Below are 16,595 nucleotides of genomic sequence, written 5' to 3' on the forward strand. Positions count from 1 at the left end.
GTGTGTGTGTGTGTGTGTGTGTGTGTGTGTGTGTCCCAACAGGTAGTGCTTTAAGCAGTGCACTGAAAGGAAAAACAAGTGACAGAGTTCGATGACATATAGACTCATGGGCGGTAGTGAGTGGTCGGACTGTCGAGGGTCTAGAAGAAAAGACTGGAAGGCTCTCACAGGTCAGGTCCACTCCAGAGATCTCTCGGGTAGAAAAGGCTTTGTCAGGCCTGCATCACGGCTGACAGCCACCCCCTGTCCAAGCCTGCTTTCTCCTCCTTCCTTTCACAGGTGTTGATCCCTACTAAATATACTGCACCCCCAATTCCATCTCAGCATCTGCTTGAGGAAACCCTGACCTAGGACAGGGGTGCACAACCCTGCCCTGTATAGCTCAGATGCTGTGGCTCCTGGAATCCCAGTGCCCACCCAGTGCCCCTACTTCCCAGCTAGGAGACTGCACAGGTTCTGAGCCTCAGGGTCAGCCAGGAGAGTACCAGTACCTCTGAGAGGACAAACAAAAATGAGTGCCTTTCGTAGCTGCTTTCATTATTAACCAGTCCTGTGGTGGTTCTTCCCTTACTGTAGATTCAGCTCTGGTTGGTGATCTCTCATCTCATTTCTTTGAACTCTGAGTCTATAAATCTGGGCTCATTTGTAGAACAGAAATATCTGTTCCTACTGGCTGATAAAGTATTGTTTTTCTGCCAAAAAGCAGCGCTAACAGGGCAGAGCTCCAGGGCCACAAGGAGCGCTGAAGCAGAAAGCTGGAATTCTTAGCATGCAAATGCTGAAACCATCCCCTTCCACCTGCAAAGAAGAAACAACGGGCCGTGTGGCTTCTGCCAGGTTCGCAAGCAAGACTCAAGGAAAAATCAGTAAAATATCCCACTTGGAGAAATCTCAGAATAGCAAAACAGGGATAGCGATTCTATGATTCTACTCAGAACCCCCCCCCCCACAAAAGACACAATGTTTTAATATCCTGTTTTTTTTTCTCTCTCTCTTCCTTCCCTATCACTCCCACCCACCCAAGAGTGGGATGCAGTGGTAGAGTATCAGCCGGAGCATTACAGGAACAAAACAGTCAAGAGGTTCCCATCCTGGCTCTGCTATTAATAAATCTCTGTGACTTCTCTGAGAAAAATGCTTCACTACCTGAAGTGAAGTTTCCTTCACGCTGAAATGAGGGCAGAGAAGTAGCTGCCTCCTGGCTCTTCCAGGTCTGGGTTTTCATGACACTCCAGGCATGTCCCTCAACAGTATCAGAGGTTCCTCAGCTGGGAGGACAATGCCACATACTGTCTAAATGTCTGCTGAATGAACTGCATTGAATTAATTGGTCTTAGGAGATCTTTAAATGATAAGTACCCTTTGTTAAAAATAAAGTACCAAAAACTGGGGAGAGGGGAAGTTATTTGTAACAACCCAGCCCAGTTCCCCACCTGACGTGTAAAGTCAAGTTTGGTGCATGCCACACTGTGGGGGTGGGGGGCTGGGGGGTGCAATCTGATGAACAAGAAAAGCTGGGATTTCTGGTGAAGAAAAGGAAAAGGATTTTGGAGGCTTTGTTTACTTATTTCAATTATTTTACGTTTCCCAAGGTGCCCAAGCCCACCAAAAAAAAAAAAAAAACAAACAAACAACAGCTCAATCAATTTTGTTATATGTTGGATAGGAAAAGAACATCTTTCTAGAGCTACTGTGCTTGGCATTCATGTTGGCTTAATGATATGACAAAAATGAAGTGCAACTAAGATTGTGAGGAAGTCACAAGCATATTGTCTTTGGGGCACTTAGATATAAGTGTAGGAGTAGGTGAGGGGGGCTAGGGTTGGAGAGGGGACCAGTTACTGAATTTTTAGCTAAGGACCCTTAAGTTTCTCCTCTGAGGACATTAAGCCCCAGCAAGTCTAACTCCTTGTGTGGGGAGTCGGGGCAGCTACACAGACGGAAAGCCCCTGGAGCCAAGAGCTTTCTGGAAGAACTGTGAGAGATCTATGTAGGAATACTTCTGCCTGAGCCCCAGATACAGCAGAGTAAGAGAGGTGGAGGGGCATGAGAAGCTTCAGCTCAGGAATGCACAAGGGAGTTCATCTGTGGGCAGGGCACACAGGGGAATCCCAAAAGGCTGTCCTATCCTATTTTCATGTGTCCACCATGATTAGAGACTGCGGTCTTCTACAAGTTTGATCTGAGACTCAAGCCTGATCAAGTTTCTCATGGGTAAGGGAGAACAACTGTGAGCAGGGGCCTGCCTTAAAAGGAAGCCAGAGAAGGGGCCTGCGTCTCAGGCTCACTTTCATAGCAGTTTCCCAGTCTTCCAATCACATCATAGCACCTGTGGAAGATAGCATTGATAGGACCCTGTGGGGATAAGCAGCTGCTTGGGTCCCAGCAAGTCTCCTTAGGAGCGGCGGGGGTGGCATCTCTTCACCTCTCTGGGAGGTGGGCTCCAGGAGAAGACATGGATAGAAGAGTGAGGGTGCAGGGGTGGTCTTACTCAGCAGGTCCCACTCCTGTCTTCATGGCTTCTTGCCTCTGCCCCTTCCTGTTGTCTCTTTTTTCGGGGTACCAGATATCAGGCCTGTTGTAGGCCATTCTAATATGAAACACCAGCACTGTATTTAAGTCCATTTATGGAAATTTCAAATTTTCCAAGTCCAATCCTCCAGGGAGCCTTTCCTGGTTCCCTAGGGTCAATTTCATGTCCTTCTTTTGGGTCCGAATGGCCTCTTCACTTGTCTCTCCAGGACACTCTAAGTTCCTTAAAAGTAAGGTTTATTAATCCCTGACCTTATCCAGTACCTTGCATTATGGATATCAGATTTTATCTGTTGAATTTTAAAAGTTAATAAAAGGTAGAGCAGGCTGCAAATAAATACCAATTAAATATAAAGAACAGCAAGAGGCTAGACTCCAGTGGTTGGAAGACAAGTCCCCCTACCAGAAAAATCAGGACAAACTAAATTAAAAGCCTGTCCCCAGCACCAGCCAACTCTAGACTCACAGCTGTGACACAGGTATAAGAAAGAAGATGAGGGCGCCTGGGTGGCTCAGTTGGTTAAGCGACTGCCTTCGGCTCAGGTCATGATCCTGGAGTCCCGGGATCGAGTCCCGCATCGGGTTCCCTGCTTAGCAGGGAGTCTGCTTCTCCCTCTGACCCTCCCCCCTCTCATGCTCTCTCTATCTCATTCTCTCTCTCAAATAAATAAATTAATTAATTAATAAAATAAATAAAAAAAAAAAGAAAGAAGATGAACAAGGTGGAGAAACACCATGAAACATTCAAGCAAAACCGGGAGGGTTTGGACTCCTAGGTGCTCCAGTCTTTGACTACTATTTCCTCTGAATTCCCCACAGCAATTGGTGGAATGATGCGCACACAGGAGATATTTTACAGATACTCACCAATCAATTAGTATGTAATAACTTATCTATGATAGGATCTATATTAATACCTTTTCAAAGCTATCAAAGGACCTTGCTCAAAAGTACCTTCTCATGTAGTAGGCTTCACCATTTTTTCTGCACTTCGCCAAAGAAGATATACAGATGGTAAATAAGCATGTGAAAAGAAGTTCAACATCATTAATCATTACAGAAATGCATGTTAAAACCATAATGCAATACCACTACATACTTCTTAGAATGCCTAACATTAAAAGACTGACCACACCAAATGCTGGTGAGGATGTGGAGTAACTAGAACTACAATCACTTTGAAAAACAACTTGGCAATTTCTTAAAGTGTTAAGCATACACTTACCACATGGCCTAGATATTGTATTCCTAAGTGTTTACCCAAGAGAAATGAAACCATATGTCCATACAAAGATTTGTACCTGAATATATTTTATTTGCAGTAGTAAAAAAAAAATTAAAAACCACCCAAATATCCAGCAACAGATGAATGGATAAACAAATTGTGGTCATATCCATTCAATGGAATGCAATACAGCAGTAAAAAGAAATGATCTACTGATACATGCAACAAAAGAGAAGAACCTCAAAATAATTATGCTGAGTAAAAAAGTCCCATTAAAAAAAGTATACACTGTATTATCCCACTTATATAAACTTCTAGAAAATGTAAATTAATCTACAGTGACAAAAAAGCAGCCCAGTGGTTACCTGGGGATAGAGGTGCCTAGTGAGCAGAATCATAGAGGGGCATGAGGAAACTTTCAGGGTGAAGAATATGTTCATTATCTTATAATGGTAAGTAAGGCAATGATTTCACAGGTATATACATATGTCAAATTTTATACACTTTAAGCAGGTACAATAAAGCTGTTAAAAATGTAAAGACAAAAAGACTACACATCAAATTTGCAACAAACTGAATTGTATAGTTCTGATCTACATAAAAAATTTAAAAGTGTTTTTAATGACAATGCAACATGCTTAGAGATACTAATTTAACTAGAGGAACCAAACCACAATATAAAATAAAATATCTATCAAAAGGAAAAAAGTAAAACATTACCAGACTGTCTTTTCTGTGGACCCAAGGGTCACAAGCTAAAACTGGTCAGGGAAACATACTGGCAGCACTGGGCCCATCTGCGAGCTGATGGAGGAAGCAACCAAGTTAGGATCCACCTTCTTCTGAGTTTTAAATTCTAACAGGTTCCCAACTGTGGCATTAAGCCATAAGCAATAAGCTCTGCCAAGTCTCCCCACAACAGTCATTCCCCCTGATCTAGAGATGTTCTGATGATGGTTTTCCCAGATCCCCCCAACCCTGGAGTGCTCCTTACACCCCCTCCTGAAGCAGTGTTTCTGAATCTCAGATGTAAACAGGAATCTTCCTGGGGGCTGTTTAAATGTATCGATGATGGGGCTTTGGCCCTCGAAGAGCTCCTCATATGATTCTAATGTGCAGCCAGGGCTGGGAATCACTGCTTAAAAGGCCCCCTCATCTCCGGGGAAGGGTGGGGTACCCACATGTGGCTGGCTGGTCCCTCCGCCTGGGAGCCCACTGAGTCCACTACAGGCCTACCTCGTTTGACTGCACTCTCTATTGTACTTTTTCCAAATTGAAGGTTGGTGGCAACCCTGCATCAAGCAAGTTTATCAGTGCCATTTTGCTAACAGCATTTACTCACTTCATGTTTCTGTATCACATTTTGGTAACTCTTGCAATATTTCAAGCTTTTTCATTCGCATTATATTCATTACGGTGATCTGTGATCAGTGATTACAACTTGCTGAAAGCTCAGATAATAGTTAGCATTCTTTAGCAATAAAGCATTTTTTAGTTAAGGTATGTGCGCTGTTCTTAGATAATGTTATTGTACACTTAACAGAACTACAGTATAGTGTAAACATAATTTTTATATGAACTGGGAAACCAGAATTTTCATTTGATTCACTTTAGCACAATATTCACCTTATTGCGGTGGTCGAGAACCAAACATGCAATACCCCTGAGGTATGCCTGTACTACCCAGCTAGCAGAATGTCCCCAGAGTGAGAACTGACCTTGACAGCTCATCCCAAGGACCAGCAGGCCTGAGCTCAGAGCTTAATCTAGGCTGAGAAACTGCTTCCGAAGAGAAAGACAATGACACAACTACACAGACTTGGGGAGATGATCTACCTAGCGTCTCAGGAAGTACAGTCTCCGCTAAAACGGGTTTTTTCACATTTTCTTATTAAAAATTCCTGAATAAGGACTATCAGAGTGACTAGTATCACCCGATCAAAATCATTAAAATTCACCCTGCTCTAAAAGCCTCAAGCTAAGAGACAAAGCCATTTCCTACTCATGCCTATTCTCATGTTACTGAGGTCACTGTACTTGTTAGAGGTTATAGAACAGTTTTCGGCACAAGTGAACAGAGAAACTGGCTCACTGCTTCTTGATCACTTATAACCCTAAATAGGGACTTTCTGGGCCAAAATCTATGGGTTACTGATAGCCTACAAGACAGAGAGAGAGAAAGAAAAAGAGATACACATCAAGAGACCACCAAAATTACTTTCCATTAAGAAAGAACAGAGAGACTTAAAAAAAAAAAGTTTCAGTTCCCAACAGCGTTAGATGGGAATGATATAGTGTGAAATATTAACAATCCTGAGACTCCGGCTCTTTGCTATGCAAAAATGGATTAAAAAAATCCAAAGAGGGAAAAAAAGCTCCAGCTTCTATCTGATGAGCTGTACTACACAACCACCCATTTCTTCTCTTCCTTCGCCAGTAATGGCCAGAGTGATGTCATAACCACACTAGACAGCTGTCTTCCTGGACAAAATCACCTTGTAAAGGAGAAATGCAATTAGCAGATACAATGAAATACAACTTTTAAACTGATTCTGCAGGCTGCCACATTTGACTTGGTGCTTAATGGCCAAGTTCTTTATTATAGTTTCCTATTTTATGCAATTTCTCTTTGATTCAGTATCTGTGGAAGACATGAGACTTAAATCCTCATCTATGTCATACCAGGTCTGAGATAAACATGGGACAGATGAGCTGAGAACGAGGCCAGGACCAGAACCAGGCAGTAAGGGGCTGAAGTGCCACCAAGATGGGCAGGGAGCGCGGGGTGGCAGGACTCCTCCCCGACTCCTCCTGCCGGCCTCCTCTGGTCTCCCTCCTCGACCCCTGGCAGATTCCATCTACTCTTGAGACTTCCCCTACCACCCCTAAGGAGCTGATTACCAAAACTATTTCTTCAACAACAATCCAAGTTCCAGACCTACATTTTAAATGTGAAAATGTTCAAATACACATAAAAGTAGATAAAACAGTATAATGAGCTCATCAACAGTATCATGCTCTCTTCCCCCAGTTTCAACAGTTAGTAGCTAAGTTTTATCACATTCTCCCCACCCCCATCCCCGCCCCAACACACACACTTCTGAGAAAGGGGAGGATGGAGTATCTTAACACAGGTCCATCATATCATTTCACTCAAGACCTATGAGCTCCTCCAACTTAACATGCTTCAAGTAGAACTCACTTTATTTCTCCTCTGTTTATAGACAGCATGACTTCTGCACTTTTAGAGTTCCAGCCTGATCAAGCAAACACCTAGCCTGTAGAAAGTGCTTGGTCAATGCTTACAGAGTGACAAGTATAAACACACACACATGCACACGCCCGCACATATGTGCACACACACACACAGTAGGGGACCAGACAGCAGGAAGCAAAGGTCCAGACGGAGGGTCAAGCTAATAAGACAGGATCCAGGACTTCCTACTGGCTTCCTGCCAGGGGCCAGCACTTCTGAGTACGGAAACCCTCTGGCTGAAGCAGGAGAGCAGAGTAGTTCTGTCCATCGAAAGTATGACAATCCTGACAAGCTACAGATTTCAGCGTGCGGCTATTAGTAAAACTAAATATGGTTCTCTCGAGGGGAGAAAAGGATCTTTTACAACATATATGCTAATGAAGCACAACGACATAGAGCATTTAAAACAAAATGTCCCTATATTTATTCTCCATAGACAGATTTTTACATTAATATTTATGAGGGATTCCTCGTTTATTTCTCCCAGAGATTTTTCTCCTGCCCAAAGAGAGGGTTTTAGATAAGTAACATGAACCAATTATCTTTTAAACAGCTACAAATTTATCTGCATTCTGCTACTTGATTAATCTTCCTAATATACCCCTTTCCACACATCGGCCCCTGCTCATGAGCCCCCAGGGTCTGCTGTTCCCTATGGGAGCACACTACAAGGCCTCAGCCTGGCTTGCAGGTCCTGCTTGCTACCCAAGCCTCCAGATCCAATCCTATCCATCCGCACTCAGCAGGGCCAGACCGGCACCTCCAAATCCTCCCCCGGAGATATTTCTGTCGGTCCAAATGGCACCTGGTTCCCAGCCATCTAAATACCCAATGCTTATACTTTCAATTTACTAAGAGCCGTGAGCAGTAAACATCTGGTAGAAAGATGTTCTCAGCCTTATTGGCCAGTGGGCAGGGGCTGGAGGGTAGCATAGAGGGGAACTAGCCCAGAGGACATGCTCGTTCAGCCCTCAGCACCTGAGACAAGCCCAGGCAGGAAAGGAGAGGCAAGGAGCCCTAGTTCCCAAGGAGTTTCCAGTCTAACCAAAACACAAGGCAGACAGTGAGTGGCAAATGCCACGGAAGAGCCACAAAGTCAAGCGTCACAGCGGTTACAAGTTGAAGGTTTCTTCCTGCCCAGTCACTGGACCACATTTTTCTTTCCCCAGTCAGTGACAGACTGAGAGACACACTTCCCTTCTCTGCCTGCCAATAACACGAGCACATAAAACACACGAGAAAGGACACTGCAAGAACCATCACGGAGTGTGTCTCCTCCGAACCCCTCAACGAGAGACTCTGAAGAAGGAGGAGAGCGAGGCAATAGTGTGGACTGGACACGCAGGAAGACTATTCTGCACCGTTGGCCTCAAAATGCCTTTGGATTCTATTTCCAGGCAAATAGAAAACAAAGTGAGCAGCAACAAAAAAGCAGAGGGAGCAGATGAAATGGTGCCTGGGCAGTTAAAGTTTTACAATGCAATCGGGCAAGGCCCGGACTCTTCCCGGCCCCGCTGCACGGAGCTCTGACTACGGAGGGTTTCTTTCTGCCACTGGCATCCTGGCCTGACAGGATTCTCCCCACTTTCCTAGTCACAATCATAAAACCTTACAAGAGCCAGGCACACTAGCTTTCTCCCAACCTTTTAACCTTCGTAGGGAAAACTAGCTGAAAATTTTGTTGACGAAACAGAGGGAGACAACGAATTACAGGATTGAAGACCCGCGTGCAGGTAAGGTAACCCTTGCTGTGTGCACATTCCTATGCAAACTCAGGACCCTGAAGAGATGTCGATACGTTTTTCTGAGATGGGGCCGGTACCTCTCACCGTTCCTAGAGGCAGCGCCAGTCTTGTAGGGAAAAGGCAAGAGTGGCACTGAGTCAGACAGCTTAAACACGAGTGATGTGAATAAAATGAGCTTCTGCCGTGCTGGTTATTGGAAACTGATCTCTTCCTTATTAATATGGTCCCGCAATGGAGACAAAGATTTCTCCATGTTCTAGAATGCAAACAATGTTTTAATCTTTAATTATATTCTCAATTTCAACTCTTCTGGAGAGTTACAGCCACCAAGGCCTGGGATTATTTTTTATTACACAGCCTCTCAGTGGTATTTAATGAATATTGTTACTTAGTACTTGCCAGTAGGGGAAAGAAGGATTTAGTGAGTTCCTACTCAAGTTTTGATGACTTTTCCAAAACTCACAGCTGCAAAATCCTCTACCTCCTCTTGGGGATATGCCATACAGGCAGCCTGCTCTGCTCAGCAGCCCAAGCTCGGGAAAAGTCAGCCCGTGGAATGAGCATCCCCGCAGAAAGGGATTCAGGATACAACGCTCTGCGTTTCTAAAGCTCGTGGCAATGAACCAGGGTGCTCCTCGTTCATGGTTTAGTCACTGTTGGTCCGCTCAGAGGCAAGCTAAACTCCAGCAAAAAGAGATGTCAAATATTCTTGTTCAGGGCTCCCATCATCATCTACGTTGAAGAATTTAATATAAACCTATCAGCATAGAGCCAAATTCTGCCCTCAACCAAATATCAAGATCCTCATAAGGCAAAACAAGCTCAAGTAATCAGGAAGAAAATTAGGTCCCTGCAAGGAAGTGCATCTGCAGTCACTACTCAAACATCTGTACCAAGGTTTCTGTAATGGGATAGCAACTATAGAACCCTGGAGGTTGATATCTGTGTGGTCGAAAGAAAAAAACACGTTAAAAAAAAAAAAAAAGTCTTGAAAATCAGCAACAGAAAAGATAATGATGTAATGGCCAGGAAGCTACAGGAAGAGGCTCTGGGCTTACTGCACTTTGTCCTGGCAAACATTCGCCTTGCTCGGTTTCAACATCAATGACCCCAAGAAGCTCCCACCCTCATTCATCACTATCGCCAAGGACAGATTTATGCCACTGCTTTGCTCTCCGTGATTCCTGTTGGTTTCACATTAAGCAAAAGACAACATGAGCCTCTGCCTTTCAAGAACAGAAGCGGCATTTACCACACATCTTGGAAAGAATCCAATCATGTGTATAAGCACCATGTGTAATTTCAAGTCGATGATCTTCCTGGGAATTAGTGTGCAAGGCGCTGGCAGAAAATGAGCCTCTGTCAGTTAAACTCCCATAGCCAAATTAGAGGCCCTACCGAAGGCAATCTGTTGTTCAAACACTGGAACCCCGAGGTGCACACGCCGTGTCATTATCCCTGCTACCTCCCGAACTGGTGGCATTTCTTTCCAGCAACGCTTGTCCTGCATGCTGTTTTGGTGGTGGTGTTTTTGTTACTCAAACCTGAGGTAGGTCATTCAAGAACAGGAGCATGAAGACTCCCTGCACTCTGAAAGGTGGTAGATAATACTGAAACAGATGCAAAATGTTGAGGAAATGGTACTGGAAGATTCCAAAGAACATCAAGGAATACCACTCAGCGATAAAATGGAACGAGCCACTGACATATACAACATAAATGAATCTCCAAAATATCATGTGGAGTAAAAGAAACCGGAAAGAAAATATGTTCCGCAGGACTCCATTTATGTGGAGTTCTAAAAGAGGCAAGACTAGGGTATAGGGATAGAAATTAGAACAGTGGTGGCCTGATCGAGAAACTGGAGAGAAGTCAACTCTTTCCAGGAGTCCTGCTGTCGAGAGAGAGGAGCTGGGAGCTGGAAGAAGTGGGATTATGAGCCGGGTGTTCCCACGGGAGGAGGGTGTGGGTAAGCGTGTTTGCGTACTACCAGGAATGAGCCAGGAGAAAGGGGAATCCTGACGGTGTGGGAGAGAGAGAAGACCAGCAGACGAATGGCCTGGAGTAGCTGAGAGCGAGCGTGGACCTACTAGGGGAGAGGAAGGGCTGTCCCTGGCTGGGAGCATGGACAGTGCCTCCCGAGTGTCCAGAGGACAGGTAGCCTATGAAAGGAAAAGTGCCCTTAATTGAGCCGGCAGGACCTTTTCATGAAGCATAACTCGACACAAAAGAAACTGCCTGTCCGCACAACTTCCAGGGGCTGGATGGGGTAATACTTTTAAAAATAACCTTTCTGTAGAACAATTTTTCCCCTCGAATCTAAATGAGATCTATGCGTGCGAAGTAAGAACACGTAAGTATTTGCTCACCTCGCTGCCACCGAGAGTCAGCACTTCATCAGGCCACCGCCAGGTGTCCCAAGCCATTCGGCTTGACGATATGGATCAAAACCCGTATCGATGTTAACAGAAAAGCAGGCTGAACAATGTGTCATGAATGTGAGATTGTTATCTAAGAAAGCACAAGTAAACATGGGCACATCTGACATGTATTAAATACACAGATATCTCAATAGGCAACTTGCAGATCAATCAAGTAAGACAGCCACTCTTGGCTGATCTCATTCCTACAAGGGGCAAAAGCCTGATAATGTTTACCCAGGAACAGGGGACACAGCTCCTTTCTGAAAACGACAGGGCCCTTTCCGCAACGGACTCAACACGACCATTCGGGAATCACAGAAGTGAGGTGGCTTCGTCAGTGCGCTCTGAATGCTAACACGTGATAAAAGATCTTTCATTACGAACAGCATCTTTGTCTTCTTACAAGCTTCTTTGGAGGAGGAGAAAGATATGAATCATTAATCCCATGAATCACTAATCCTATGGGAACTCAGGGGAGAATCAGAGTCAATTCAAAGACTACTACTGTTCAAGCCAACTGCATTTAAAAAACAAACACACTGTACAAATCTCCTGCATTCTCTCCATGCCTGTGGTCTCAGCACACTTAGGCAGAGCCAGTGGCAGACTTACTGCCATCCAGATGCTGACACGAGCCAATGCAGAAACCCGTCTGTCACTGTATCAACAGAGGTCCAGAGGAGGGTGAGTATGGGGCCCAGCACTGGTCCTCCACTGGTTTCCTCCACGGAGAAATAAACCCTTTCCTTAGAATCCTGTAAGCCAATGTGAGAAAGCATCAAGCTCTCTTAATAAAGCCAGGCTTCCATCTTTCACCTGGCAGTGGAGAAATTCAGTGAAGTTTGGCTAGGCCTCCCTAAGCGTGGATCTCTCTAAGCGCCCTGCCTGTGGCCTTCTTGAGCATTCTGGGATCATGTCATTAGGACTTGGCACACATTACTAGGATTCCCTGCTACTTGTTTGTTCCTCTGTTTCTGCTCAGAGCTTCGTGAAAGCCAAATTCTATCTTATGCCATCTCCAAATCCCCAGCACAGCGCATAGGACCAAACACCTGTAGGCCCTGAGTAAATAATTTGCCGAATAAATAAGTGAATGGGGCTTACAGGCTCAACCCTTCTTCCCTCTGTGCAATGACTCTCCTCATTGGCAACTGCGGTGGTTTTAAAAAACATCCACAAATTTTTTGATAATCCTCCTTTCAAAAGGGAGAGCCTCATCCCTTCCCCTTAAACATCAGTCAGACTTAGTGACTCATTTCTAACTAACAGAATGGGGTGGAATGGATGCTGTGCCTTTGGAGGCTAGGCCATAAAAAGGATCGACTCTACCTGGCTCTCATTCTCTGAGACGGCTTGCTCTGGGAGAAGTCACCCGCAAGTCATGAGGGTACTCAAGCCTCCTGTGGAGTGGGACTGAGGTCTCTTGTCAACAGCCAGCACCAACTTGCCTACCATGTGAGCGAGTTACCCTGGACAAGACCCCCAAACCTCAGTCCAACCTTGAGATGACTGCATTTCTGGCTGATATCTGATTGCAATCTTCTGAGAGACTGAGCCAGAACCATGCAGCCAAGCCACTCTCAGATTCCTGAGCCACGAAAAATGTGAGAGATCATGTTTACTGTTGTCAAATCACCATGTTTTGGGGCGATCCGTTATGCAGCAATAGATGACTAATGCACCAGTCCTGGAGGGTTTGGGTGTTGTTTTATAAGGGATTTCCTTAATGACAAAGTTAGTTTATGGTCATGTCACGCTTGTAATAAAAATTTTGTAATTAGCACTGTTCTACAGAATACAGCCACAACATGGCTGATTAATATGCAAATTTAAATGCTCCATAGATAAAACTACATGACCTTCAAGTCTAACAACTACATTCAATAAATGTTGAGATGTCATACAGAACATTACAATATAATCCCTTTTGGAGGTTGTTTCTTGTTTTTAAACATTATATATGCATAGAAAAAGTTGAGGACAATATCCATCAAAACCTTAGCAATAACTTTCTCTGTGTGACAGTATTATTATGTTTTCCTTTCGTGTCATCTTTGGTTTGTTCAAGGTCTACAATATGTATATATTACTAGTGGCCTACGTTTTAATTTAAAAATTTTTGGATTCAATTAGTCCAGCAGCTTTGTCTTGCTGGTATTTCTATTCCTGACTCTACCACAGTAAGAAGCACATAGTAGGTGCTCAATAAAAGTGCACTGAATGTCCTTTAGCTATAGATCCTGCCTACTGGACAGGTCTTTGAAGGGATCCACAATAGCATGAGCCCCAAAAGCTCAATGATGTCAAAGGCAGCAGTCAATTTTCACAGGAGACAGGCTACTAAGTATAGGAAATCATTCCGACGTTGTATTCTTAGGACACAGTAACCACTTTTCTCTTTGAAACTAAGTATTTTGAGTGATTTACTATAAATTTATGATGACAGTTGTGAACACCTTTTTTTTTTTTTTTTTTTGGCATGAGAACAGAGTCTGTTGATTGCCTTGGTGCTTAAAATAGTTTCTAAGTGTCCTCATAATAGCATGTCACCTGTAAACAGGTTTCAAGCCAATGCAAATGAACAAATGGCGAACAGATGGACTAAGAGCTGACTTTTGTCAAGAGAGAGTTAGCAACAAACACTTTTTGGCTCCAGTCTAATGGGACCATTAGAAAGTCTTTCACTTCTCACCAAACATCTTGCCTCAGTAGACAATCCATGCAGGGAAAATGACAAGTTACAAGGCCCATTAGACTTTGGAGAGCTGAAAGTTGGAGATTTGCAGAATCACCAAATCAACATATGAGAAACAACAGATAATGTTCCTTCAGAAGCCTTCTACCAAACAGTGAAAATTCTCCGCTTTGCATCACTCCAAGTGTCTGAAAACCGTGCACCTGTGCATGCGGCAGGCAAAAAATAACTTGTTGGAGGCTGGTTGGTTATGCTCCTCTTCTCCTGGAAGCAAATGTTAATTGTGAAGAAAGCCTGAAAAATCACAGAAATGGTGGTGCGAGTGTCCAGTGATGAGGGAAAAGATCTTGAGGCATCCTCCGTGACCTCCCAGCTCTCTGCTGGCCTCTCTCCACCTAACGTCTTCTCCTTGGAGAGGCCTCTGACCACGCGGTCTAAGCAGTTTCCCCAATCCCATCCCTCACTACCCTATGTGTTCCTTTCTAAGCACCAATCACAACCAGAAATTATTAATTTGTTAATTTGTTTAGGGCTTTTTGGTTTTTTTTTTTTTTGGTCTTCTTTCCCCAGCAAAAAAAAGCTTCAGGAAGGTGGGACCACATCTGTGTTGCTCACGATTGTATCCTCCACAGCCTAGGACAGTGCCTGCAGATAGCAGGTACAATATTTGCTAATCAAACAGAAAATAAGTGAAATCTTGCATAAAGGCAAACAAGTGAGTCTCACCTGGAAACATTCCTTTGGACTGGAAATTTTAAAATGTACAGCTGATCCCTGAACAGGCTGGAAATGCACGGGTCCACTTTTTTTTTTTTTTTTTAAGATTTTATTTATTTATTCATGAGAGAGAGAGAGGCAGAGGGAGAAGCAGGCTCCCAAGGAGCAGGGAGCCCGATGCGGGACTCGATCCCAGGACGCTGGGATCATGACCTGAGCCGAAGGCAGACACTTAACCATCTGAGCCACCCAGGTGCCCACGGGTCCACTTTATATATGATATTTTTGTCAATACAGTACTATAAATGTATTTTCTCTTCCTTATAATTGTCCTAATAACATTTTCTTTTTTCTAGCTTATTTTATTGTAAGAATAGAGTATATAATACACTTAACATACAAAATACCTGTTAATCAACTGTTTATGTTATCTGTAGGCTTCTAGTCACTATTAGGCTATCAGTAGTTAAGTTTGGGGGGAACCAAAAGTAATACACAGATACACAGATCTTCGACTGTGCCCATGACCCCTGCATTGTTCAAGGTGTCAGCTGTAGTTTGTAACTGAGCATGTAACCAAAAGAGGGTACAATAGGAGGGCAGGACAGGCTAGGGAACGTGTCTAAAGTCCCAGCCAAGCCGTTTGGGAGTATGGCCTTGCTCAGGGGAGTGTGCATGCTCACAGGGAAGCTATCAGCAAAGACTGGTGTGTTCACATTTCTGATTCCACACAGAGTGAGCCCTGGCCTTCATCTACCAGGGCTTCTAGCACAAAATAACCCAACAGGTAAACGGATGAATCCCTTGTGGCATAATCGAAAGAATATTACATAGCAACAAAAAAGAACAAACAACCTGGATAAATCTAACAGACATTATGCTGGGTGAAAAAGAGCTGATAACAAAAGATTACATATTGTGTGATTCCAATGATATGAAGTTCAAGAACAGGTAAAAATCAATCGTTCAAAGAAGGTGGAACAGTGCTAAACCTGGGAAGGGAGACAGCAAGTGTACAGACTGGGAACGTGGGGAGGAGCCCTCTAGGGCTTCTGGAAGCGGTGGCCACATGGCCTGATCTGGGTGGAGCTACATGGAGGTGTGCACATGTGAAAACAATCACCATGCTGTACATTTCTGAACCTCACAGTATCTCTTATCTCTCCTACTAGGAAAAAGAAGGGCTCACATTTTACGAGTTTAAAAGAGAACAAGTGAGCCTAGCACGACTCGAATCCCAGCTCCCCCAGATTCTCTAGGCGGCCTGCAGCTTATCAAAATGTGCTCCTCAGCTGTCTCATCGGTTAAATAAGGACAACCGTACTTAGGCTCTGCCAACTTTGGGACTGTGACAAGGAAATAAAGAAAAGGCTATGAGGAAGCTTTAAATCCTAGGTGGAAAAGTTACACACACAAAGTATGTCAATTACAAAGCTCATCATCACTGCTTCACTTAAGATCTACGCAAAAAGATGTTACCTGTGTGCTGGGTTTCTAATCTTAGCAGGTACCTTGGCAAAAGGAAGAACAATTTCACAAAAAATAACTTTCCATTCACCAAAAACAAGCACCAAGGAGAGTTCACCCAGGACAAAAGAACTGTTTCAAACCCATTACTCACTGAGGTGGTAAGACAAGAGTCGTGGGCTGAGCCTTTGGTCTCCGTTTAGCAGATACTCCCATCTGGTTAGCAGAGCGTTTCAAGGACTGTTGATTCAAAAGGCCAGACGCCAGACCTGCATGGTACTGCAACTGCACAAACAAAACAAAAGGGGAAGAGAAATACCGTTTGGTAAACGGAGGCCAATACTTGATGTATCTTACCCCCTTAGAACATTCTAAATCACGGCAAATGCAGCGGCTAACATTTTGCTTCAAGGAATGTATTTGTAAGGAGCTACTGAGACAAACGGAAAGAAGCGTAGACAAGGTTGTTCATCACAGCATTACCTAATGATGGAGAACCAGCGACCACCTGAATGCCCAACAATAACTGGGAACT

At 44.0% G+C, this 16,595-nt stretch overlaps 1 protein-coding gene across 2 annotated transcripts in view; it reads right to left on the bottom strand.

The window, feature by feature from the left end:
• The window catches only part of MED27 (mediator complex subunit 27), a 202,605-nt gene that overhangs the window by 123,029 nt on the left and 62,981 nt on the right, over nt 1–16,595 (bottom strand). For both annotated transcript variants that reach the window (XM_021691218.2, XM_044920381.1), the window contains exon 3: nt 16,215–16,345. In XM_021691218.2, coding sequence (XP_021546893.1) covers nt 16,215–16,345 — 131 coding nt within the window. The remainder of the gene's footprint in view (nt 1–16,214; nt 16,346–16,595) is intronic.

This window comes from Neomonachus schauinslandi, chromosome 13, assembly GCF_002201575.2.
Source record: "Neomonachus schauinslandi chromosome 13, ASM220157v2, whole genome shotgun sequence".
Lineage (NCBI taxonomy): Eukaryota > Metazoa > Chordata > Mammalia > Carnivora > Phocidae > Neomonachus > Neomonachus schauinslandi.